The 26,970-nt window shown below is 43.4% G+C and overlaps 1 protein-coding gene across 1 annotated transcript; it reads left to right on the forward strand.

Moving 5' to 3' along the window:
- The first annotated feature begins 23,251 nt into the window (after positions 1–23,251).
- Positions 23,252–26,195, forward strand: LOC120999172 (nuclear receptor subfamily 0 group B member 2-like). Its single transcript, XM_040430050.1, has 2 exons — positions 23,252–23,804; positions 25,933–26,195. The coding sequence occupies exons 1-2, from the start codon at positions 23,252–23,254 to the stop codon at positions 26,193–26,195; spliced, it is 816 nt and encodes a 271-aa protein (XP_040285984.1).
- Positions 26,196–26,970: the final 775 nt, after the last annotated feature.

Consider the following 26,970-nt stretch of genomic DNA (forward strand, 5'->3'; position numbering starts at 1 on the left):
TACTCCATTTTACCAGTGTCATGAAGTACAATATGTGACGAAAAAACAATCTCAGAATGGCCTGGATAAGTAAAAGCGTTTTAAAGTTATTCACACACAAAGTGACACTGGTCAGATTTGCAAAAAATGGCCTGGTCCTTAGGGTGAAAATGAGCCCGGTCCTTAAGGGGTTAAGTGAACTGCCTCCAACGTGAAGAACTTCAAATATATCATCTGTTAATTTACTGTTATTATTAATACATACTCAGTGGTCGTGCTGTGTGCCAGAATTTGGTAATAAAAAATACATATGATTCACTACAATTATCTTTTTATTTGCTGCATAAGATTTGATAAGGTATCTTTAGGGTTTACTGTGACAGCTCCTACATATCCCAGTAGTGATAAGGCACTCAGCATAGACATTATTATCTTCTTGTTTTTCCCTGTGACTATGTGTCAGGCTGGCACCATCTAGTAAATAGTGATAAAAGTTGTTCTTCTTTGTCAAGTACAAGGCCACCTTCCAACTCATAAATTACTTGTATTAGGGAAGTGTGAGGTCAGCTCAGCTACCTACTTTTCATAGTTCCATTAGCTTTAATTTACTGTTTGTCTAACCTGCTCAGAACCAGGCCATTTTCCGTTTTAATTTTTTAGGCTACTTTCACACTGGCGTTTTGATTTCCGTTTGTGAGATCCGTTCAGGCCTCTCGCAAGCAGTCCAAAACTGACCAGTTTTACCCTTAATGCATTCTGAATGGATAAGGATCCGCTCGGAATGGCTCCGTTCCGCCTCCATTCCGCTTTGGAGGCGGACACCAAAACGCTACTTGCAGCGTTTTGGTGTCCGTCTGACGACACTGACACAATATGGCACAATAGAAAACGGATCTGTCCCCCATTGACTTTCAATGGTGTTCAAGACGGATCTGTTTTGGCTATGTTAAAGATAACGGATCCGTTCTGAACAGATGCATGCGGTTGTATTATCTGAACGGATGCGTTTGTGCAGATCCATGACGGAAAGTACTCTCTGCCTCCCTGCCATAACTTTTTTATTTTTCCGCTTGTTTTTTGGGGGCTGAGTTTTACTTTCTAATGGCATCATTATCTATTGCATACAATTTAGTAGGGAGCTGTAAAAAATTCCAAATGGGGTAGTAGGTCAGTATGATTACAAGGATTTATGTAGTTTTTGTTGTGTTTTAATACAGAAAAAAATAAAAACTTTGGAAAAAACTTTTCTTTGCATTACCATATTTTGACCCTCATAACCTTTTTATTTTTATATACAGTACAGACCAAAAGTTTGGACACACCTTCTTATTCAAAGAGTTTTCTTTATTTTCATGACTATGAAGGCATCAAAACTATGAATTAACACATGTGGAATTATATACATAACAAACAAGTGTGAAACAACTGAAAATATGTCATATTCTAGGTTCTTCAAAGTAGCCACCTTTTGCTTTGATTACTGCTTTGCACACTCTTGGCATTCTCTTGATGAGCTTCAAGAGGTAGTCCCCTGAAATGGTCTTCCAACAGTCTTGAAGGAGTTCGAAGAGATGCATAGCACTTGTTGGCCCTTTTGCCTTCACTCTGCGGTGCAGCTCACCCCAAACCATCTCGATTGGGTTCAGGTCCGGTGACTGTGGAGGCCAGGTCATCTGGCGCAGCACCCCATCACTCTCCTTCATGGTCAAATAGCCCTTACTTTCAAAGTTTTCCCAATTTTTCGGCTGACTGACTGACCTTCATTTCTTAAAGTAATGATGGCCACTCGTTTTTCTTTACTTAGCTGCTTTTTTCTTGCCATAATACAAATTCTAACAGTCTATTCAGTAGGACTATCAGCTGTGTATCCACCTGACTTCTCCTCAACGCAACTGATGGTCCCAACCCCATTTATAAGGCAAGAAATCCCACTTATTAAACCTGACAGGGCACACCTGTGAAGTGAAAACCATTTCAGGGGACTACCTCTTGAAGCTCATCAAGAGAATGCCAAGAGTGTGCAAAGCAGTAATCAAAGCAAAAGGTGGCTACTTTGAAGAACCTAGAATATGACATATTTTTAGTTGTTTCACACTTGTTTGTTATGTATATAATTCCACATGTGTTAATTCATAGTTTTGATGCCTTCAGTGTGAATCTACAATTTTCATAGTCATGAAAATAAAGAAAACTCTTTGAATGAGAAGGTGTGTCCAAACTTTTGGTCTGTACTGTATATGGAGCTGTGTGAGGACTCATTTCTAGCGGGTGATCTGTACTTTACATTTATACCATTTTGGGGTGTGTATGACCGTTTGATCACTTTTTATTCATTTTTTGGGGGAAGGTGAAGTGAGTAAAAAATAGAGAATTGATGATTTTGATTTTTTTCCTGTATGCTGTATGAGAAGTTATTTTTTAACTTTTTTTTCTTTACATTTTTTAAAAGTTCCCCTATGGAACCTGTAAATTAGATCATCAGATCGTTTTTCTTATAGACTCCAATGCATTAGTATTTCAGTCTATGAGAATTTCACTATGTTCCTATGGAGCCCGCAAGAGAACATAGCTGCAGCAGCCTCAGATTCTTCAGGGGACTGAGGCTATCGCATAAAATGAACGGTTCAACCGATCGCCGCTAGAGGGGCTTTCTCAGCCCCAGAAGTGCTGCTGTATTTGAAGGCATAAATGCCAGCGATCAGTGTTATTGCCTATCGCAGACATTAGCCCTGGGTATCTCCTGTTTAAAACAGCAGGCACCCTGTGGCTATGGCACCTGCTTTGCTTGCGAGTGGGAGACTATATTTAAATAAAGGGTTTAAAGCGAGTCTGTCAAGGGGAACAAGGGAGAGTATCGACTCCCACAGTATCACCCTCAAAGCATCAGCCCCTCATTCGGTACCCCCACCACAGTATCAACCCCTAAAGTCACCTCCACAGTATCCGTCTCTCTGACAGTGCCTTGCCACAGTATCAGCCCTTCATACAGTGTCCCCAGGGGTGCACCACCAATGAGGCCAGGTGAGGCAGCACCAGGTAGGGGCAAGAGGGGGGCAGCAGAAGGGCAATGAGCGCTTTCATTGTGGCAAAGGGGTTAGGTTAAGAAATTGGCATGGGGGGGCGCTGTTTCAGTTTTTGCCTCAGGCAGCAGAAACACTAAGTGCACCCCTGAGTGTCCCCCATGGTATCAACCCCTGACAGTGAATCTAGCACAATGCCAACATGCTCAATAGTCACTAGAGCAACAGGCTCCTCGGAGGTTAGCAGAAAACGTTTAATTTCCTGTATTTCCCACTGGCAAAGCCCTACATGACAAATAGACCTCTCCTCCTCCCTTTACAGTGTTCTGCAAGGGTTAAAGCTTTAGGTGACGCTGTGACATTTCTAAAGCCTTTATTAGCATGGTATTCTAGCAGCGAATAAACAATGTGACAAGTTCCCCACCACTATTCACTTCCCTTTGTGCCTGTAACACACGTTGACATCCCATCTATGGTGGTTGGACTAGCTGGCCTGGTGGCAACTCTAGGACAGCCAAATGACCCAATCGTCCTACTGGTATTACTATCGACAGATGCAATGCCACACTGCCCCTGCTTGCCACTGATGAACTGACTAGGTCATCCTCTAGGCAGGTACATATGACAGGCATGTGGGCCTTTTTCAAGTTCATGGCTGCCATATTTAACCACTGCCTCCTCATACCGGTATCACAACAAGTGGGCCGGTGATAGGACAACAACAGAAGCCCACTCCTTTGTTTAAAACTCTTAAGGCTGTTCATGTGAACGCTCATTAGTAGTGTTGAGCGAACTTGTGTTTCAAGTTCGGCGTCTAAAGTTCAGGGTCGGGTTATCGAAGAATCGTGTTATGGATTCCGCTACCACGGACCATAACTTATGGTCCGTGGTAGCGGAATCCATAACGCGATTCTTCGATAACCCGACCCCGAACTTTAGACGCCGAACTTGAAACACAAGTTCGCTCAACACTACTCATTAGCGATTATCTGGCAAAAACTCGGGCAGTGTAATACAGACTTTAGACTTACCTTTGACTGCTGCATCTAGTAGTAGTTTACATCGTAGTTATGTACAATCTTGGATGCTGCAGTCAGCTTGGATGAGGCAAGCTGTCAATTTACAAGCAGGTAAATGTAATTCACTTCATTATGATTCCTCAAGCTGGAAAGTTTGCAAAGACCAGACATAAGAGGGTGGGGTGGGATCAGTGTTGCCTTTCCTGGCAGGGATTCCAAATAGCTTTTTTTTTTAAAGCTAAATAAGAGTCACCCACACACTTCAGGGGTTTCCCAGAAATATCTCTGTCATTTTGCAACACTTCCTTGGCCTGCCCAGTCACTAGATTTTTCGCATTTATGGAACCAACTGAGATGCCAGCTTCAGCAACCAATAGTGTGCAGGATCTATAGGCTCCAAAGCTGCAACATCTGTGGGCAAATGTGCTGCAGGATACCATATGGAACCTGTATGCCTCCATGCCCAGCCGTTTCTCTTTTGTATCTCGGCTAGAGGTGACCCAATCTTTTCAATTGTACAGTTTTCCCCAATAAACATCCTTACGCTCTGATATTGTAATCACTTACATATATCATCATTACATTCACACTGTGAGAGGACCAGGGGAAATGTATTTGAGGGTAAATGCATTTCACCCAGGTTCCTGTCTTCATCAGAGCAGCCAGGGAGTAGGAAAGCTGGGTGTGTCCCTACTCCATTTAGCGACTCCAGGTATTTGGGGTGAATCTGACTGATCACCAGCAGAGTGGGGATGTTGTTTTATAAGTTCAGAGAGTGCAGAGGTTGATGGGTCTTTGGACAAACTGCTGTGAGAAATACAACTGTTGTAGGTTGTAGACGTAGCTCTCGTTGGGAGATTTGTATACTTATTGGCCAGGTGGCAGAGCATTTTATTTTCTCTCGATTCGTTTTTTTGCAGGATCTGCCTGAAAATCAAATAAAACTAGTTGCGGTACATTTGACTGGAGTGAAGTATGTTCCTGGTGTGCCAAAAAGTACCCGTCTAAGGCCTCTTTCACACTACGTTTTTTTTTTTTTTTCGTTTTGCGGGTCATTTTTGGAGTTCCGTATACGGTGCGTATACGGAACCATTCATTTCAATGGGTGCGCAAAAAAACAGGATGTAGTCCGTATGCATTCCGTTTCCGTGTTTCCATATCTCCGTTCCATGCAAAAATAGAACATGTCCTATATTTGGCCGCAAATCACGTTCCGTGGCTCCATTAAAGTCAATGGGTCCGCAAAAAAAACTGAATGCATATGGAAATGCATCCGTATGTCTTCCGTATCCGTTCCGTTTTTTGCGGAACCATCTATTCCAAATGTTATGCCCAGCCCAATTTGTTCTATGTAATTACTGTATACTGTATATGCCATACGGAAAAACGGAACAACGGATCCGTGAAAAACGGACCGCAAAACACTGAAATAGCCATACGGTAGTGTGAAAGAGGCCTAAGCAGGAGATAGAGGTCCCCGAGCTAATCCCATTACAACACATATAATGTTTCATACAACTCCATTTTGGTGTATTTTTTTTTTTTTTTGTCAATGAGTGTATTAAGACTGGCATATCTTACACCAATCCCAATAACAAATGACTAACCCCACTGGCATATGATGTGCCAGAATTATTAACAGGCAATAATTTTGTGTTCCCTATGCCAGGGAGAGAGCTGGCATAGATTTCAGGTGCAATGATGCACATATTGGTAAATGTGTCGGGTAGTCGATGAGCCGTCTGTGGCCTGCCCCATTCTGCCCATGCCCTGCCCCGTTTTCTAAAAGTGGTGTTGGTGGTTATGCAGGGTAAAAAAGTCACAAAATTTGCCACAAAACAGCACTTGCGGCTTTTGTATCCCCCCCCCCCCCATGTCTTCTCCAGTCACTGCTATATACCATGGTTCAGTAGGACCTTTTGTTCCTAATTTACACCACAACTGATCATATGGCTGATTCACTGCATGTTAAAGGAAACCTGTCACCCGGATTTTGTGCATAGATCTGAGGACATGGGTTGCTAGATGGCCGCTAGCACATCCGCAATACCCAGTCCCCATTGTTATGCTACAAACGGGCTGGCAATATAAGAGATAAAATTATCAGAGCGGATATTGATACCATTAGAAAGGGCCCCCGACAAATGGTATTGTCCACAGTTAGGAAAGGTACCTTCTCTGGTCTAAGCATCCACTGTTTAAGTATAATAAAAGGCCCCTACATTTCACATCCACACACTGGGGAACAAATCCCAATAAAGGGGTATTTTACTTGCAATAGCACATTCATTGTATACTTGTTGAAGTGTCCATGCGGCCTCTGCTATGTAGGTGAGACTACGATGCACATGAAACACCCAGGGCCGTCTTTAATATTAATTGGACCCTGGGCAAAAATTTACTTGGGCCCCCTGGATCCCGCCTTCCCACACCAGGCAATCACGCCCTCCACCACAACACACACAAAAAAAATCCACACACCTGGTAGAGTACATTGAATGACTGTAAATACTTCCAGTTCTGAAGACTCCAGCGGCTCAGGATCAGTGCTCTGGGCAGCTGGGCTCAGGCTGGAAGTGGGCACCGCTCTGCAGGAAGGAGACCAGGGCTCGGCTCACCCTAGTGTTACAGTGCACCCCAGCACCCCACAGTATGCAGTATAGCACCCTATAGTATACAGCAACCCACAGTATACAGTATAGCACCCTATGGTATACAGCATGGGTGTCAAACATGCGGCCCACAATGAATATCTTTGCGGCCCGGCAAAGATGCAGCATCGCAGACTGCTATGTATGAGTCGGGAGAGAGGAGGGGCTGGAGTCCGTAACTAGGGGCGGGGCCCGGTGCAGTCACTGTACTCTTACACCGGGCCCCGCCGCTCACCAAAGTATTTATAAACGTGAATCCTTATCCTGTTATTAAGTTGAACTAACGCTGCGCTCTCCCATGTTCCCATGTTCCCCTGTATCCCCATAGCACTTACTTAAGCTTCAATAGCAGGCAGAGCGGACGGCAGCAGTAACGTCACTCACTGACGTCGAGCGCCTGCTCCGCCCACTTTATGAATGAAGCAGGCGGAGCAGACGCGCGACGTCAGTGAGTGACGTTACTGCTGCCGTCCGCTCTGCCTGCTATGGAAGCGTGTTCGTAAGTGCTGTGGGGATACAGGGGGGACATGGGAACATGGGAGAGGGCAGCGTTAGTTCAACTTAATAACAGGATAAGGATTCACGTTTATAAATACTTTGGTGAGCAGAGGGCCGGTGTATTGGGGGACACTGTTATGAGGGGGATCTGTGGATGACATATAGCAGTGTCATCCACAGATCCCCCCCATAACAGTTCCATCCACAGATCCCCCCACCTCATAACAATGCCATCCACAGATATCCCACCCCATAGCAGTTCCATCCACAGATCCCCCACCTCATAACAATGCCATCCACAGATCCCCCATAACAGCACCATCCACAGATCCCCACCCCATAACAATGCCATCCACAGATCCCCCCACCCCATAACAATGCCATCTACAGATCCCCCCACCCCATAACAATGCCATCCACAGATATCCCACCCCATAGCAGTACCATCCACAGATCCCCATAACAGTGCCATCCACAGATCCCCCATAACAGTGCCATCCACAGATCCCCCATAACAGTGCCATCCACAGATCCCCATAACAGTGCCATCCACAGATCCCCATAACAGTGCCATCCACAGATCCCCATAACAGTGGCATCCACAGATCCCCATAACAGTGCCATCCACAGATCCCCATAACAGTGCCATCCACAGATCCCCCATAACAGTGCCATCCACAGATCCCCCATAACAGCACCATCCACAGATCCCCCACCCCATAACAATGACATCCACAGATCCCCCACCCCATAACAATGCCATCCACAGATATCCCACCCCATAGCAGTGCCATCCACAGATCCCCATAACAGTGCCATCCACAGATCCCCCATAACGGCACCATCCACAGATCCCCCACCCCATAACAATGCCATCCACAGATATCCCACCCCATAGCAGTACCATCCACAGATCCCCATAACAGTGCCATCCACAGATCCCCATAACAGTGCCATCCACAGATCCCCCATAACAGCACCATCCACAGATCCCCCACCCCATAACAATGCCATCCACAGATCCCCCCACCCCATAACAATGCCATCCACAGATATCCCACCCCATAGCAGTACCATCCACAGATCCCCCATAACAGTGCCATCCACAGATCCCCCATAACAGTGCCATCCACAGATCCCCCATAACAGTGCCATCCACAGATCCCCATAACAGTGCCATCCACAGATCCCCCATAACAGTGCCATCCACAGATCCCCCATAACAGCGCCATCCACAGATCCCCCATAACAGCGCCATCCACAGATCCCCCATAACAGTGCCATCCACAGATCCCATAACAGTGCCATCCACAGATCCCATAACAGTGCCATCCACAGATCCCCCATAACAGTGCCATCCACAGGTCCCCCATAACAGTGCCATCCACAGATCCCCCACATGACAGTGTGTCATCCACAGATCCCCCTTAATTCAAAGCCCACCAAAAGCACAACTTTTGGTTAAAAATATTTTTTTCTTATTTTCCTTCTCAAAAACCTAGGTGCGTCTTATAGTGAAGTTTAATATTTGTGTATATATATATATATATATATATAGGTCTCACTTGTGTTATTGGGCAACGGGATGTTGGGGGTCAGCAGTCATGAAACAACAATGTTGTTCTATGAAAATGTACGATTTTTTTATTTTTTTTTGATGCGGCCCACATAAACTTAAATTTTGTTTTTTTGGCCCATGTTGGCCTTTGAGTTTGACATGCTTGGTATACAGCAACCCACAGTATGCAGTATAGCACCCTATAGTATACAGCACCACACGGTATACAGTTTAGCACCCCACACTATACAGTACCCCACAGTATATAGTAGAGCAGTATAGCACCCCACACTATACAGTACCCCACAGTATATAGTAGAGCAGTATAGCACCCCACACTATACAGTACCCCACAGTATATAGTAGAGCAGTATAGCAGCCCACAGTATACAGCACCTCACAGTATACAACACCTCACTGTATACAGCACCCCAAACTATACACGATACAGCCCCCCACACTATACAGTACAGCAGTATAGCACTCCACACTATACCGCACCCACAGTATACAGTACAGCAGTATAGCCCCCCCACACTATACAGCCCCCCCCCACACTATACAGCCCCCCCACACTATACAGGCCCCCCACACTATACAGCCCCCCCACACAGTATACAGGCCCCCACACAGTATACAGGCCCCCACACTATACAGGCCCCCACACAGTATACAGGCCCCCACACAGTATACAGGCCCCCACACAGTATACAGGCCCCCACACAGTATACAGGCCCCCACACAGTATACAGCCCCCCACACAGTATACAGCCCAGCCCCCACAGTATACAGGCCCCCACACAGTATACAGCCCACCACACAGTATACAGCCCACCACACAGTATACAGCCCCCCACAGTATACAGCCCCCCACAGTATACAGGCCTCCACACAGTATACAGGCCACCACACAGTATACAGCCCCACCCCCACAGGATACAGCCCCCCCCCACAGTATACAGAGCCCCCCACACAGTATACAGCCCCCCACACAGTATACAGCCCCCCACACAGTATACAGCCCACCACACAGTATACAGCCCACCACAGTATACAGGCCCCCACACAATATACAGCCCCCCACACAATATACAGGCCCCCCACAGTATACAGGCCCCGGCCACACAGTATACAGCCCACCACTATACAGTAGTTTACAGTATATTAACATAACAGCCCCTGTCACCTTTTTCTGATGTAATGTTCACACAAAAAAGCTCCACAGCAACTCCAGGTAGGACCTGTGATGACCTCATAGCCATGTGACCAGTAATTGCTAGGTTACTGGTCACATGGTGATGATGTCATTAAGGTCCTGAAGTGATCACACACAACTTTAACACAGTACGATGCCTGGACTCAGTGCAGGCAGGCACGGCAGCACCCCTGTGTAGCTGACAGCTTGACACCCGGGGCAGTGGCTAGCAGGGCTCAAGAGGCAGCTGCCTTGGGCCCCCCAGGAGCAACTGGGCCCGGGGCAGCTGCCCCTTTTGCCCCTTGGTAAAGACGGCCCTGGAAACACCGCTTCGCAAAGCACAAATCAACAATTCGCAATGAAAACCTTTTATTGCCCATCCCACTACACTTCCATCAACAGAGACACAATGTGTCTCAACTCCGTTTTCAAATTATTGAAGAGGTCTTGCCAGTGCCACCTAGAAGGGGAGGAAATAGAGTTGAGATGTTGCTTAAACGTGAAGGCTTACTGGATTCACCGCTTACAGACTATGACACCTAAAGGGTTAAATCGAGAGTATGCGGTGACCAGTTTTTTGTAATGCCTCACATTCAGTATAAATGCATTACCGCTTCACGTATTTATCCCCGCTGTCTGACTTATGTAATTCATACTTTGTAATGTGTCTTCGCAGTGTAATTGAGAATTTAATCACCGCGATTATCGAGGAGATGCGAGGATCATGGCTATTACTTGTATTTTCCGAGTAAGACTGGTGATAGTGTTTGTAAACTATCCCAGTAAGGCTACTTTCACACTAGCATTTGGGGCTCCGCTTGTGAGCTCCGTTTGAAGGCTCTCACAAGCGGCCCCGAACGGATCCGTACAGCCCCAATGCATTCTGAGTGGATGCGGATCCGCTCAGAATGCATCAGTCTGGCACCATTTGACCTCCGTTCCGCTCAGCAGGCGGACACCTGAACGCAGCTTGCAGTGTCCGGGTGTCCGCCTGGCCGTGCGGAGCCAAACTGATCCGTCCAGACTTACAATGTAAGTCAATGGGCATGGATCTGTTTGAAGTTGACACAATATGGTGCAATTTCAAACAGATCCGTCCCCCATTGACTTTCAATGCAAAGTTAGGACGGATCCGTCTGACTAACTTTTACACTTAGATTTTTTTCTGAAATATAATACAGACGGATCCGTTCTGAACGGATCCCATCGTTTGCATTATAGGAGCGGATCCGTCTGTGCAGACACCAGACGGATCCGCTTCGAACGCAAGTGTGAAAGTAGCCCTACCTTGCCAACATGATGTCATAATCACATGACTCGAATGGTTCCGGTCCTGTGACCGAGGGCGGGTTATTTAAATACACGCCTATGTTCACATTTATGTACTCTGCTGCTCACATATATTGTGTTTGACAAAGGCACTTGCACGTGCCGAAACACGCGTCACTCTTCTTATGAGTGGCGAATAAAGAATATATCATTGTATCGCAAGGAGTGCCGGTTTCATTCCTTACGGAAGTACCTGGGGCGACGCCCGTCGACCGTGTACCCATATCTCCACGATCTCCGATCATTTACAACAAGTAAGATATGACTCTTTTATGTTAATTTGCATAAAAGGCGGGAAGTACAAAAATGCATAATACTTATTGAATTCGTCTGCAAATGAAATTAAAAAGTGTCATTTATATGTTTAGGGTAACGCAATGAACATTTAGAAACGCTCAGTGAGGGTAGCATAGTAGAGGCGACAGGTTCCCTTTAAATAATGTGCTTCTCGCTCATAGAAAACCTGTGTCTTTCATTTGGGATATTCAAATATGTTGTTTTCCTCTAACTTGTAGCAAGTAAGTATTTCTCTTGCCAGGAGTTGAACGTACGCTTGATAACCTTGACCCTAATGCTACTAAACAGTTACTTTTTATACTCATTAAAATATTCAACATAATGGAGATGGTACTGCGGCATGCAGTAAAACAGAGTCAGCTTTAACCAATAATGTCATAAATCTCGCAACCAACCTCACTGAAGGACAAAGTTTTGTAAACTGAGATGACATTGAATTATTCTAACATGGCAAAGTAGTAACTTTTCTTTGCAAATGCTCAAATTGTGAATATTAAGCCCAAAAACTGCTGCAAAGTTTTCATCTTAGAATTTGACCATATAAATATGTCTACAGTATATTTATTATGACTCAGAGTTTTACAGAGCTGTAAGCAGGGGAGGGCTGGCAGCCTTAGTCCTGGGGGGCAAATCCAGTCAAGTGGCCCATTTTTAGCCCCGCCCATTATTAAAAGCCCCTCCTACATATAATAGACCACTCCTAACAAACACTGTACAGCTGAAATTCTATTGTTGAGGCCTGTCTCTACACATCATACGGAGAGGGGAGACCTGTCCTGGCTGCACTGCCTGCTTCACATTATACAATAAACAGCAGGCTACAGCCAGGAAGCTCCTCTCTCCCCAGATCCTGCTCAAGGCTTGTGGTTCCCCCCACCATCTGTCACCCGCCCGTGGCCTGCTGCCCCCTTTGGCCGTCCTCACCCAGCTCTGAATCCTCCTTCTGCAAATGGCAGGGGGAGGAGCCGGAGCATCTCCTCTCCTACATAGCGCCCCATACCTCTTACATCCAGTGATGTCACCTTTGTTGTAGACGTTCTCTTTCTTTATCTTCTCCATTCAGACCAGACAGCCATGATGATTTTTCAGCCATCTCCCGTCTCTGCAGAGATTGACAAACAGACATTAATTTCCCACATTTCCATCATCTTCACATCTTCTGAACACCCTTTCCTGCCACCCCCAATACTATATTGCAGAGAAAGTTCCCCTGGAAATACTGCTACCACACAGATAGTGCCCCAATACTGTGCCCACTGTGCTCCCCAATACTATACTGCAGGAACAGTCCCTCTGGAAAGACTGCTACCTTACAGATAGTGCCCCCTTCAACAATTATTGGCACACAGTGCTCTAAAAAAATAACTGGGCCGAGACACTAATAGTATAAAGATAATGTCCCCCAAAAATAATTGTGCTAAGCTGATACTGTAGCAAATCGGTAAGTAGATTGAATAATGATAGCGGCACTCACCCAAGTGTTGCAGAATGTTTCTTTATTCGTATACTTCAGGTACAAGTACTGAGGAAGGAATACGCTTATTCCGAAACGCGTTGGAGGTATTGTGGACCATAGAGGCTTCCGTAGCTTCAAGTGTGACGTCACATGAAAGGTTTTCAGGACAACAAGTAAACACCGCTTCCCTGAGCGTGCGCGAGCTACCGGCCGGAGCTACGCGCGTGCCACGTGGTGAGCAGAAGACAGCGCCAGGAGAGACACTGAAGAATCGTTAGAGAAGAATCGGAAGAGAAGAATCGTAATAAGCGGCGAATGAATCCAGCTGCATGAACATACGCGCCTCTGAGTGCGCTTATCAGTAAGTGCCTGCTGGCTTTCTTGTATACACGTACTGTAATTAACCCCACTGGATTCTACTTGTTAAGGATCATTTATACATCGAAATACTGGTGACATTGCAGGGTAGTAGTTATTATATATATCCAGCCCACATTGGGTGCGCAAATATCCTCCATACACTGCGGTGTCATAACTTGTTAACTAGTCAGCGCGGGTTCTATTCTTGTTTCATCATTAGGTTTCCCTATCTATTGGGGTTTTTTGGCAATTAACCCCTTATCAGAACCCTGCAGCGACACGCCCCACTTACACCGTTTTATACTGTGGGCGACCCATCCCCTTACTTAGACGGCAGCGCTAGTATCTCTGTTATTACTATTCATTTAGACATACTTCAGGTACAAGTTCAGCGGGCTGGGGCGGACATTAGTGTGTGTCTGCTGAGTGATCAGCTGGTACTGTGCCACGGTGCCCCCCAAAGTAACAGTGCTCCCTAAAATCCCACCAATAGAAATAATTCTTTGCCAGAGCACACTTAGTAGTAATAATGCCCCTATAGTGCCCATACTAGTAATCATGTTCCTCATAGTCCCCCAGTAGTAGTAAAGCTCTGCATAATACCTCCTAATAGTAATAATTCTCCTTATAATATGACAGTACATGAAATACCCCCGCTTACTGCCCGCAGTTGAGCTAATGTCCCCATAATGTATACCAGTATAAAATACCCCTATATAGTGCCCCAGTAAATGTCCTCATAGTGCTCCTCTCCCCCTTCCCCATAGAGTCCCCCATAATATGCCAGTAAAAAAATGCCCCTTCTTAGTGCCCCCAGCAGATGCTCCTATAGTGCTCCTCTCCCCCATAATGTGCCAGTAAAAAATACCCCTTCTTAGTGCCACCAGATGCCCCAATAGTGCCCACTCCCCCATAGTGCCCCCAAATAATGCCCCATAGTGCTGCTCTCCCCTATAATGCCTCCCATAATGTGCCAATAAAAAAGGACCCTTTAGAGCCCCCACTTCCCCATAGTGCCCCCAAATAATGCCCCTATAGTGCCAACAGATGCCCCATAGTGCCGCTCTCCCCTATAGTGCCCCCATAATGTGCCAATAATTAAAAAAAAAAAGCCCCTTTAGAGCCCCCAGATGCCCCCATAGTGCTCCTCTGCCCCATGGTGGCCCCCCATAATGTTCCAGTAAGAAATGCCCCCATAGTGCCCCCCTCAAAATGAGCAAGAAATAAATGCCCCCAGAATGCCACCCCCAAAAAAATGAGGCTGTAAGAAATGCCAGCTCCCCCCGCAAAGAAAAAAAAAAATAACTAAAAAAACACTAATACTTACCTCCATCAGCAGCGATGCTATGCAGGCCTCTTTCGGCCTCTGTCCCCCGCTGAGTGCTGCCCGGCTCAGGCGGCGCCTGAGCCGGCCTCTGATAGGCTGCAGGCATTAGTGCCTGCGGCCTATCAGAAGAACAGGGAAGGGAGACGCCTCTCCCTCCCCTGCCCTGCCGCAGCACAGGCATCTGTATCACTGTCCTGAGGACGGCGATACAGATGAATATGGAGATGACCGCTTCCACAATCAAAGTGCTCATCTCCTACTGCCCGCCGCCGCAATTACATCCCGCGCCACGCCGCCTGTGGTGATTGGCGGTGCAGCCCTGAGGAATAGAAAAATTAAATTAAAATAAATTTGTTAAAGACGGCCCAGCCTTTTTTTTTAGGGCGGCCTGGGGGGCAATTGCCTCTCTGCCCCCTGCCCCAGCCCACCCCTGGCTGTAAGGATATATTCACATGTGGCAGATTTGTTACATAAATTTCTGAGACTGTCCCATACATCCTGATGCAGAAATAAATCAATTCAAATGTATTTTCAGCTAGACATTTCTGAAATGAATCTGCAATGACACACTCTGCTATTTACCAGCCAGTTGGTGGTCGAGACTGTATAGTAATGGCAAGATGAGACAACTCTTTTAAGGCCCCTTTAGATGGGCCAATACAACAGGCAATTATTGGGCATGAACAGTTCCCAATAATTGTCTGCTAGTTACAGTAGGTGAAAGCTGCATTTACATCCTAGGGACACTCCTTCCTGATAACTGCTCCAATCATTGACCCATTTAAGGAGCCTTTAGATTGCCTGGCCTATGTTTACTATATCTACATTTCAGACAGGACTAGTGAATTTGCCCCATTGTCTCCTAGAAGCAATACCTCTGTAAGGGCTTTTTCAGATGAGTGTGTCCAGTGTGGAAATTACGCTCCGTGTGTTAGCGTGATTCTCGTTTATGGACACTACTTGTTTTGCAGGAACGCACAGCATTATACTGATTTATAATGCTGTGTGTCTCTGCCTGACCTTACTCCGACAGAATTATACTGACATAATGCTGTCTGCATAATTCTGTAGATACAGGTCATGCAGAGACACACAGCATTATAAATCAGTATAATACTGTGCGGTCCTGCAAAACTAGCAGTTTCCATAATGGAAAATCACGCTTACACACGAAATGTGATTTCCTCACTGGACATGCTCGTATGAAACAGTCCTAAGGGAAAGTTGACATCACCGTTATTTTTCAGAAGAACAGAGAAATAAAGAAAAAAATGGATTCTTCAAAAAAACGGATCCTGTGCATCAGTTATGCACATTTGTCATCCGTTTGAGCCATTTCCGTCTGAGATTTGATATTTTAGATGGGGAAAAAAAAGTACTGTATGCAAAAACTCTTGGAAAACCCTTTTAAGTGTTTAAACCCAGGCCCCTATCCCTATGTAATTCCAAGACAAAATGGCTAGGTATGATAGGGGCAGTACAGGATGAATTAGGGCAAGGCTGAAATGTAGGACCACCCTTATCGGGGTTAGGCTCCTAGTTGCCAACAGAGACCGCAACAGAGCAGTTGTTACTACTGGCAACATGAACAGAATAGTATGAACTGCAGTAAAACCAGCCCTGTATTCCTTGCTACCCCCTGCAACAACTCTGTGTAATATATCTTGGGGCAGATTTTAATAACGTCATATATAAAAATGCAAATTTTAAATGTAGAAATAAAAAGTAACTTTTTAGCGATCGCTCCTAATGATACATTTAGTTATTTATATAACACCAACGTATTCCTTAGCGCTGTACAGAGATTATTACCGCTCACATTGGTCCCTGTACATAACCCATTAACTGTATGTTCACATATGTATTGTCAACTCCGGCAGTCTGTTCCACCAGAGAAAAGGACTGCCAGAGTTCACTGTATCTGGCATAGCCTGTCACTACCACGCACTGCCAGATCCACACTGACTAAAATGGGATTCAACAGGGATCTGGCCACTTTTTGTCCAGCCGAAAGGCGGCATTTATGCCGAAATGCAGGTGGATTCCCGTTGGCTCAGATTAAAGTCAATGGGGATCAGGCGGTGCGTGGTAGTGTCCGGCTATGCCAGATGTGGTGAACTCCAGTAGTCTGCTCCTCTCCCGGAACAGACTACCGGAGTTGTGAATGTATAAGTGATCCTAGCCTAACAGATTTGAAGGTAATGGAAAAAATGACTTATACGGTACATATGTTAACCAGGGAACACTAAGAAAATCACAAGGTTCATGTTACAATGGTTAGTAATAAATCTATAAACCTTGAGTTGAAAGGAAATATAAAAGCTCTCAATCATCTGAATGCCCTTATGTGGTTTATAACCCCAGGATAATTAAGTAGTGTGACAATGGGAAACAGAGATAAGAAAAGTCTTCTGACTCCCAGTTCACACTGGATGCTAGCTTGTTATGTGATCTCTAGGCTGGTATTTGACTGCAAGACCTTAAAGGGTATGGCCACATGGAGTGCATGTCCACAGCAAAACCCACACTAAATCTGTGGCAAAGCCATATGTGTAACATTCCAATCATGGCGCCTATGTGGCCACCATGGCCAGATCTAGGCTTGCTTTTGAAATTTTGGGTCACGTCATCAGGGTGGAAGAACAGCAACCAGGGAAGCTTCAGAGAAGATTTTGGTTCGAGCAGTGACTACAGCAGAGAGAAATATTGTGTCCCATGGGTTTAATATGTGAGATATAAGAAAATAACCGTGATAACTTCAGAAATTAGTGATGTATGTCAGAAACATCTTTCCAAGACTTACTGCTGGCTGTAAAACTGTAAATTGTCCCACATTTACTAATGTAAATGCACTAAGACCTTCATATGTGCCAGTAATAGCATAGAAAAAGCAGAAAATAAACTATTACAACTACTAAAAAAGGTGACAAAACCTATTCAAAACCAATACTACAATTGCGGGAAAAAATACATATAAATATATATTTGATACTTTTTTGTAGTGCCCTAAAGGGAACCCATCAGCCTGAAATGCAATGCAATCTGCAGGCAGTAAGTATATCAAAGGGCTGGAGGAGGAATTTGCTAATGAATTCATACCAGTTTTCTGGCAGGTCATAACTTTTGGCACATGTAATGCCTTTCCGGTATTTTAGGCCATGCTTATTTGTTTCTATAAAAAGGGGTGGGGCTTAGTGGGAGGGACATGACTCCCACTGCACGACAGACTTACTGGTGTAAATTAAAGCTGATTTCTATGCCGGCCCATATTTTAGTGTCTGGTGCATGGGCTGCTAAAAGATGTATTACGATTATTAACAAGCTTATGCCTCTTGGTGCATCTTACTCCTCTGCACTTCTGAAAGTCCAGTCTTCGTAAATGTGCCCCATCACTATTCACATCAATCCCTTCAGTTAATGGGGCTCACAATTTAAATGGGGGGTGTCCAAGATTTTTTTTTGATGACTAATCCTCAGAATAGGTCATCAATATCAGATTGGTGGGGGTCCAACGCCTGGCACCCCTGCCGATCAGCTTTTGGAAGAGGCTGCGGTGCTCCAGTGATTTCATGTTCATCGGTCACACAGCCTAGACACAGCTCAGTCCCAATCAAGTGAATGGGGCTGAGCTGCAATACCAAGCACAGCCACTATCCCATGGATGGCGGTGTGCTTGGTAAGCACCATGGTCTACTCAAACAGCTTATCGCCGGCAGTGCCGGTTGTTTGATCCTTGCCAATCTGATATTAGTGACCTGTCCTAAAGATAGTACCAAGCAGAGTAGACAGCAGCATGTCCTCCTATCTTCTGTCCTGAAGATAGGTCATCAATATACAAATCTTGGAAAATCCCATTTAAAGAGGACCTATAACCTCTCCTGACATGTCTATTTAGTAACTACTTGCATTCCTCATGGAATAAACTATTCTGGAGCATCTATTCTTATGAATCTTTGGTGTGCCATTTCTTTATTATTCCTGCTAGAAGTTATGACTGAATTAATGATAGTTTGCAATGAAGGTCCAGATGGGCATTAACATTTGGGGGGTGTCCCTGCACAGTCTGACATTACCCAATCAGTGCTGCCAGTGTCAGACTGGAAGCACTGTTTGACATAGGCAGCACTGCCTGCACTGATCCATCCCATCACAGGCTTCAGGCCTAGTAGCTTGTGGCCTAGGAGGGTGAGGGCAGGGCGCCATCAGTATTCAACTGTGTCGACGTCCTGAGGAACGTCAGTGCCCTAGCAACCATCAATAAAATATTGCTAGATGCTGAGGCAGTCTTAGCATTTTTTTTTTTTTACTTATTGTGTACTTCATGACCATTTGAACCTTAGGATATGTCAGAGGCGGACTGGCCATAGACACTACAGGGAAATTTCCTGGTAGGTTGATACCCAGGGGACCTCCTGAGCCCTCCACATTGCTGTCCTCAGGACGGTTATGCAGTTGAATACTGCAGTGGGGTCGTCAGAACTAATTTATGCTGCACTATCGTATTTGGTTCTGCTAGGGCGGTATTTTGTGTTGCCCTACAGTGGTCCGGGCCTTGCCTACCTCTATTATGCCTGCCTACTTGTGTTGCCCAGCCTACTGTCAATTTGGACCCTCCTACAATATGGGGCCACTTTTAGGTTGAAGAGACAGAGGGGATATGATAGAAACTTTTAAATACATAAAGGGAATCAACTCGGTAAAGGAGGAGAGCATATTTAAAAGAAGAAAAACTACCACAAGAGGACACAGTTTTAAATTAGAGGGGCAAAGGTTTAAAAGTAATATAAGGAAGTATTACTTTACTGAGAGAGTAGTGGATGCATGGAATAGCCTTCCTGCAGAAGTGGTAGCTGCAAATACAGTGAAGGAGTTTAAGCATGCATGGGATAGGCATAAGGCCATCCTTCATATAAGATAGGGCCGGGGGCTATCCATAGTATTCAGTATATTGGGCAGACTAGATGGGCCAAATGGTTCTTATCTGCCGACACATTCTATGTTTCAATGTTTTCCAGGGCCTCTTTAAGTTCCCAGTCCTCTCCTGGGATATGTACACTACAGGTTGAGAAACACTGATGTAGAGTAGTGGGGCAGGTCTTTACTGCAGTGACTACTCCAGAAACATAGATGGACCGCTGGGAGCACTGGAATCATGGAGATGAAAAGGTGGGCGATTAAGCAGGTGAGTAAGGGTTCTTTTTTATTTTATTACATTAATGACCCAGAAACCCCCTTGAATGTGCTTTATGTGAGATACAGTACATTGCTTTATAAAATGTACAGTGTATACACACATATATCCCTAAGAAAAAGAAAACAAAGAGAACATGAAGATACTCTCATCTTTGTACTTTGTAAGTTATTAACCAGTTTCCAGTTGCTTACTCTGACGGTTGGGACTTGCTTTATCCATATTAGTTTGTGCTTATTTTACTTTTAATTATTATGCATTGACATTCTGGGAATTTGGAACCAACTACCAGTTTTCCATAGAGTTATGATCTCACGTTTTCAATTGGGTCGTTCCAGGCCCAATCAATATTGTATGTTGAGGCACCATGTGTATACAAAAGTTACAGTATTAACCCTTCCCGACCTATGATGTACTACTACGTCATGGGAACTACTGCGTTCCAGCAATGTGACGTAATAGTACATCATAGTGATCGCACGGGCACCGGAGTGGTGCGCGCATGATCACTGCAGGGGCCCGGCAGTCCGTTGTAGCCGGGCCCCTGCTATATCCGCCGGCATCGCTATAAAAGCCGATGCAGGCGGATTAACCCCTTTTATGCAGCGGTCTGTGCTGACCGCGACATAGAAGGGGTTTGTGTCGGGTGAGTGATCGCAACGAGTCCCCGCACTACTCTGGCGGGGACCCGATGCGACACAAGGCAGCCCGATGCCATGCAGAGGCTGCGAAATGCCTTGCATGGCATCGGGAACTGCCTTCTACCGGGGCCGAGGAGATCCAGCCTCAGACTGGGTCTCCTAGGCAACCTGTTAGTGTATGACTCAGTGTCATACACTAACAGGCAATGCATTACAAGATGTATTGTAATGCATTGCAGAGGGGATCAGACCCCCAAAAGTGAATTTCATAAATAAAGTAAAGAAAAAAAGTAAAAGAAAAGTGTTTTTTAATAAAAATTAATAAAGTAATAAAATAATAAAGTAAAAAAGAAAAAAAAAAAACACCCCTTTCCCCTTATTTTATAATAAAAAAATTAAAAAACAAAACAAAAACCCACACATATTAGGTATCGCCGCGTCCATAATGATCGGCTCTATAAATATATCACATGATCCACCCTGTCCGATAAACACCATAAAAAAATAAAAACGGTGTAAAAAAAAGAAATGTTTGTCACCTTACATCACAAAAAGTGCAACACCAAGTGATCAAAAGGCGTATGTCCCACAAAATGGTATCAATATAACGGTCACCTCATCCTGCAAAAAATTAGCCCCTACCTAAGACAATCGTCCAAAAAATAAAAAAAAACTATAGCTCTCAGAACATGGAGACACTAAAACATCTTTTTTTTGCTTGAAAACTTCTATTATTGTGCTAAAGTGAAATACATAAAATATATACCTATTAGGTATCCGCACGTCCGTAACAACCAGCTCTCTAAAAATATCACATGACCTAACCACTCAGGTGAACACTGAAAAAAATAAATAAAAATGTGTCAAAAAAGCAATTTTGGTCACATTATATCACAAAAATTGCAACAGCAAGTGATCAAAAAGACGTATGACCCCCAAAATAGTACCAATCAGACCGTCACCTTATCCCGCAAAAAATGGGACCCTACCTAAGAGAATCAGTCAAAAAATAAAAAAGCTATGGCTCTCAGACTATGGAGACACTAAAATATCATTATTTCGGTTTCAAAAATGCTATTTTTGTGTAAAACTTAAATAAATAGGAAAAAGTAGACATATTAGGTATTGCCACATGCATAACAATCTGCTCTATAAAAAAAGTCATATGACCTAAACCCTCAGGTAAACACTGTAAAAATAAAAAATAAAAACGGTGCCAAAACATAAATTTTTTGGTTACCTTCCCTCACAAAAAACGTAATATAGAGCAATTAAAAATCATATGTACCCCAAAATATTACCAGCAAAACTGGCACCTTATCCCGTAGTTTCCAAAATGTGGTCACTTTTTGGAGTTTCTACTGTAGGGGTGCATCAGGGGGGCTTCAAATGGGACATGGCATCTAAAAACCAGTTCAGCTAAATTTGCCTTCCAAAAACCATATGGCATTCCTTTCCTACTGCGCCCTGCCGTGAGCCCGTACAGCAGTTTACGATCACATGTGGGGTGTTTTTGTAAACCGCAGAATCAGGGTAATAAATATTGAGTTTTATTTGGCTGTTAACCCTTGCTTTGCTACTGGAAAAAATTGATTAAAATGTAAATTCTGCCAAAAAAGTGAAATTCTGAAATTTCATCTCCATTTTCCATTAATTCTTGTGGAACACCTAAAGGGTTAACAAAGTTTGTAAAATCAGTTTTGTATACCTTGAGGAGTGTAGTTTCTAAAATGGGGTCATTTTTGGGTGGTTTCTATTACGTAAGCCTCACAAAGTGACTTCAGACCTGAATTGGTCCTTAAAAAGTGGGTTTTGGAAATTTTCAGATTTTTTTTTAGAATTTGCTTCTAAGCCTTCTAACGTCCCCAAAAAATAAAATGTCATTTTCAAAATGATCCAAACATGAAGTAGACATATGGGGAATGTAAAGTAATTACTATTTTTGGAAGTATTACTATCTATTACAAAAGTAGAGAAATAGAAATTTGCAAATGTTTCCACATTTTTGGTAAATTTGGTATTTTTTATGAATAAAAATGATTTGTTTTACTCATTTTTACCACTGTTATGAAGTACGAAATGTGACGAGAAAACAATCTCAGAATGGCTTGTATAAGTAAAAGCGTTTTAAAGTTATCACCCCATAAAGTGACACATGTCAGATTTGCAAAAAATGGCCTGGGCAGGAAGGTGAAAACAGGCCCGGGGTTGAAGGCGTTAATACAGACTTTGTATAAATATTATTGCCTGTTTCTTTCAAATGACAGAATAATCTTAAACTATTGTGCAATACAGCTAGGATAACAAAACACTTTGCAACATTATTAATATCTCTTTCTGTACTTTGTGGTGTGTGGTCTGATTAGAAAGCCTCAGAATGGCAAGAACCCTGTTCGTGCTGGCAGCCTCAGAAGTGTCCTTGATATCATGGCACAGCTTTCCACCATATCAGAAAGACATGAGACTGTAAACAACACATTTTCTTTTTGTTCCGTTCCTATCGGTGACCAGTTCCTCCATTCAGATAATTTTAGTTCTTTCAGATAGGGTGGTTTAAACCACACCTTGAATGACTGTGAATGAAAACACTCTAGAGTAAGAATAAAGTTCAAGGCAACTTTGACACACCACTGGGTCACGTTACTGCTGAGGGTATAAAAGATCACATTGCCTACTAATGACACAGTAAGACTAAATTGCCCTTCTGACACACTTCACATCAGCCTAGCAATGGCGTGTAGGTCTGATAGACCAGGAACCTGTCAGTGCAACCGAGATCCAGTCAACAGTATTCTTTTCCAAATGCTTAATTCAGGCGGAACAGCAAAAACAAATCTTCACCAACACATCTGTAACTCAGATAGAGGATGCCCCTGTGACAGGAATAGGAAAGTGTTACTTAAGAATCCTGATGTCACCTGCAAGAAAGCTTCAGATGTGTTATTAAAGACAGTAACTTTTATTAGAAATTTGCCTTCCTTCTATCAGCTGCTTCAAGATGACCAGGTCCTGCTAGTGAGGCAGTGCTGGGCTCCACTTTTTGTCTTAGGTTTGGCTCAAGAGCAAGTGGCTTTTGAATGGGAAGAGCTTTCTATGCCCAGTCTACTGAAGAAGATACTTCTTAATCAGCCATGTAATGCTGGTGATATCAAGTTGACATCTGATGCTGGAGTACCTTTCAAAGAAGTGCAAAGACTACAGATGTTTCTGCATAAACTCTGGAACTTGGACATTTGCACAAAGGAATATGCTTATCTTAAAGGCATGGTGCTGTTTAACCCAAGTAAGTAAATGGTACCTATATTCTGTTGACTACTTGGAAAATCCAAAATCGTATCTAAATTCTGCCTTCATATTACTTCATTGTTCGCAGTGTGATCTACGCAGACAATAGAAGTAAAACAGGGAATTTTGAATGGAAATCACTATTTTAATGTGAGCCTCTGATTTTGCCTGTAACGTGGCTGCTGTGTTAATTGGTGTTATTTTTGTGGCATAAAATAAGCCACTCTACAGTATGTTCTCAGAACTGAAATACAATTCTGGTTTAAAATGGCTATTCGGCCACCAAAATATTTTTAAAAGGCACTCATGATGCTGTAAATAATAAAAGAAGCAATGCTCGTCTTACTGACATCTCTAACAAAACTGGTCCAGTATTGTAGACTGTATTTTCTTGACCAATTAGTACCTTCCATTATTCTTCACATAGCTATGGTCATTGGCTACTACAATTTAGAATAATAGAATTAGAAGAGACTATTGCATAGTGGCACAACAAACTACAAACTGTGCCAATATCTCTGTCCACGTGGAATTTACCAAAATTTTAAATCATTTAATTATTTTTTTTATAATCTACAAGATATCCCAATGATCCGACTTATTATACAATATGGAAATTAGGATGGAACTGAGTGCGTTCCTTTTTTGGGATGTGCAAATTTTATTAATGCGTCACACAGGACATACTGCGAAACATACCAAATACAATATTCATTTCTGAAGGGCTCACTAAAGGTGCTGTAACATATTTGAGAGGTGCCTGTGCAAAAATCAAATGTAACCTTGACTTATCTACACAATAATATGATTAAGAAGGAAATGATACAGTCACTGTAAAGAACAAAAATATGTGATCGCTTTTGGGCCTCATGCACATGAACTTATGTGTTTCACAGCTGCAAAATACGGATACCGTCCATGTGCATGCCGCATTTTTCTCTGTCCCAATAGTAGAAATGGATATTCTTGTCCACAAAACGGACAAGAATTGGTCATGTTCTAAAATGAGCAAGATGGACACATTGATGTGGACAGCACACGGATGACATAGAAATTAATTGGTCCACTTCTGAACCACAAAAAATGTGAATAGGACACAGACCAAAACTACGGTGGTGTGCATCAGGCCTTAGTGAAACCCCCCTGGTTGGGTATAAGTCAACTTCCAGAGGGTGCAGTATTTGCAGGTTACATCATTTGTAATGATCTTGATTCGAGGTCCATGAATTAATTAGGATTTTAAGACGGTGAAGGCCAGTCAGGGCTCTATTATACTTTTATGGATGGTTTTGCAGTTTTTGGTACAATCATCTTGGTGTGAAGAGACTGGTAGAGCTAGGTGCTTTTACATTATCTTAGTTCAACCAGGACACAGTCATAAACTGCATTTAGTCTATGATATCAAATTTGCTGATCATAGTGCTGTTCAGTTCAGCCTCACCTTATTACTGTTGTGCAAGAGCTACTGTATATATAAAGAGGTAGTTATCAATAGTTATTAAATTTCACACAAGTAGTATAAAAGGGCATTTCTATTAAAGGGGTTTTCCAAGATTTTTATACTGATGACCTATCCTCAGGATACTGTGATAAGAAGTAGTTGTAGAGCAGCACAAAATGGACCTTCTGACCTATCCGGAATGCATCAGCCGTGATGGGACCACCAATCCACCGCCGTCCCACGTGTAGTAGTAGATAACAGAAGATTTCACAGCATCATGTCCAGTGTGACTTTTATTGGGAACCAAGAGTGCACACACATAGCAATACAACGTTTCGGCTACGCAGTAGCCTTTCTCAAGTATAATCTTCTGTTATCTACTATCCTCAGGATACGTCATCAATATCTGATTGGTGGGAGTCCGACACCCGGGACCCCAGCTTCTCTCTGCTTTTCTTAGGCTGATTGACGACACGTTCATGTGTCACTTAGTCTAGGAGCAGCTCAGCCCCATTCTCAAAACAGCGGGGGTCCTGGGTGTTGGACCTCAACCGATTAGATACTGATGACCTATCCAGAGGATAGGTCATCAGTAAAAAAAAAAATCTCGGAAACCCCTTTTAATTCAGCTCTGCTAAACAAATAGTTTTTATATTTATTAACATTTTCTTTCATATGTCTTAAGGAATCAGAGGTATGAGATTCCCCCAGTATGTTCAGACCCTACAACTGGATGTTCAGACCCTACAACTGGAGGCTCAACACACGCTGATGGAGTTCACATCAATGATGCAGAACATGAGTCAAGTCCGTTTCACGAGGATGCTGGAGGCCCTGGACATTCTAAAAACCATTGACTCAAAAGTGATTACAGAACTATTTTTCAGACCAATCTCTGGAGAAATTAATTTGGAAGAACTATTGCTTGAAACGCTCTTATTCAACTAGAATGAAATGCATAAGAATCTGAAAATGTGAATTCATTTGTTAGATGTTAAAATTGTACCTTACTGCAGACAGACTTGTTGGAAAAAACTAACTGGATATTGCTATTGTTAGCACGTTGGTATTTCCAAGTAGATGACTAAGCAGTAAATGTGGGATTATTTATATAGAAAATGTGGCAATGTAAAAAAGATCTTATTTAAATGAGGTTTTCACTGGACAAACTGTTGGAAATGGAGTTGATTGAGGTGTCCAATATAGGAAGTGGGAAAGGGGCTATCTCCTCAAAGTTCCCTAACACAATATTGAAAGGGAACCTATCATGTTGAACATAATTTTGAACTGCAGGCCCTTGTTATAGAGCAAGAGGAGCTGAGGAGATTGATATATAGTATTATGGGAAAAGATTCTGTATAACTTGTAATTTATCCTGCTCATTCTGGGCTTTGAAGTCCAAGGCAGTCCTATCAGTGACTGACAGCTATCTCTGTATACACAGTCATAGAGGGAAAGATGTCAATCACAGATAGAACCACCTCCTTGACGTCAAAGTGTGGAATTAGCAGGAATTTAAATGTATTAGAATATAAGTTATACTGAATGTCTTCCCATGAAACAATATACCAATCTGCTCAGCTCCTCCTGCGCTGTAACATGGTGCCTGTACTTTATATTGCTTATTCACAGTGACAGGTTTCCTTTAAGAATGAGCTGTCTGAAGCTTTAGTGGGGTATCTAGAAATGTAAAAATGTGAGAGAAGAAAGGAGAGGATATAAA

Source organism: Bufo bufo, chromosome 4, assembly GCF_905171765.1.
Source record: "Bufo bufo chromosome 4, aBufBuf1.1, whole genome shotgun sequence".
NCBI classification, from domain to species: domain Eukaryota; kingdom Metazoa; phylum Chordata; class Amphibia; order Anura; family Bufonidae; genus Bufo; species Bufo bufo.

Excerpts from the sequence above, each read along its gene's own strand:
- LOC120999172 (XM_040430050.1), top strand. The coding sequence starts at position 23,252 with ATGGCGTGTAGGTCTGATAGACCAGGAACCTGTCAGTGCAACCGAGAT. Across the intron at positions 23,805-25,932 it reads CATGGTGCTGTTTAACCCAA|GAATCAGAGGTATGAGATTC; the intron begins GTAAGTAAATGG and ends ATATGTCTTAAG.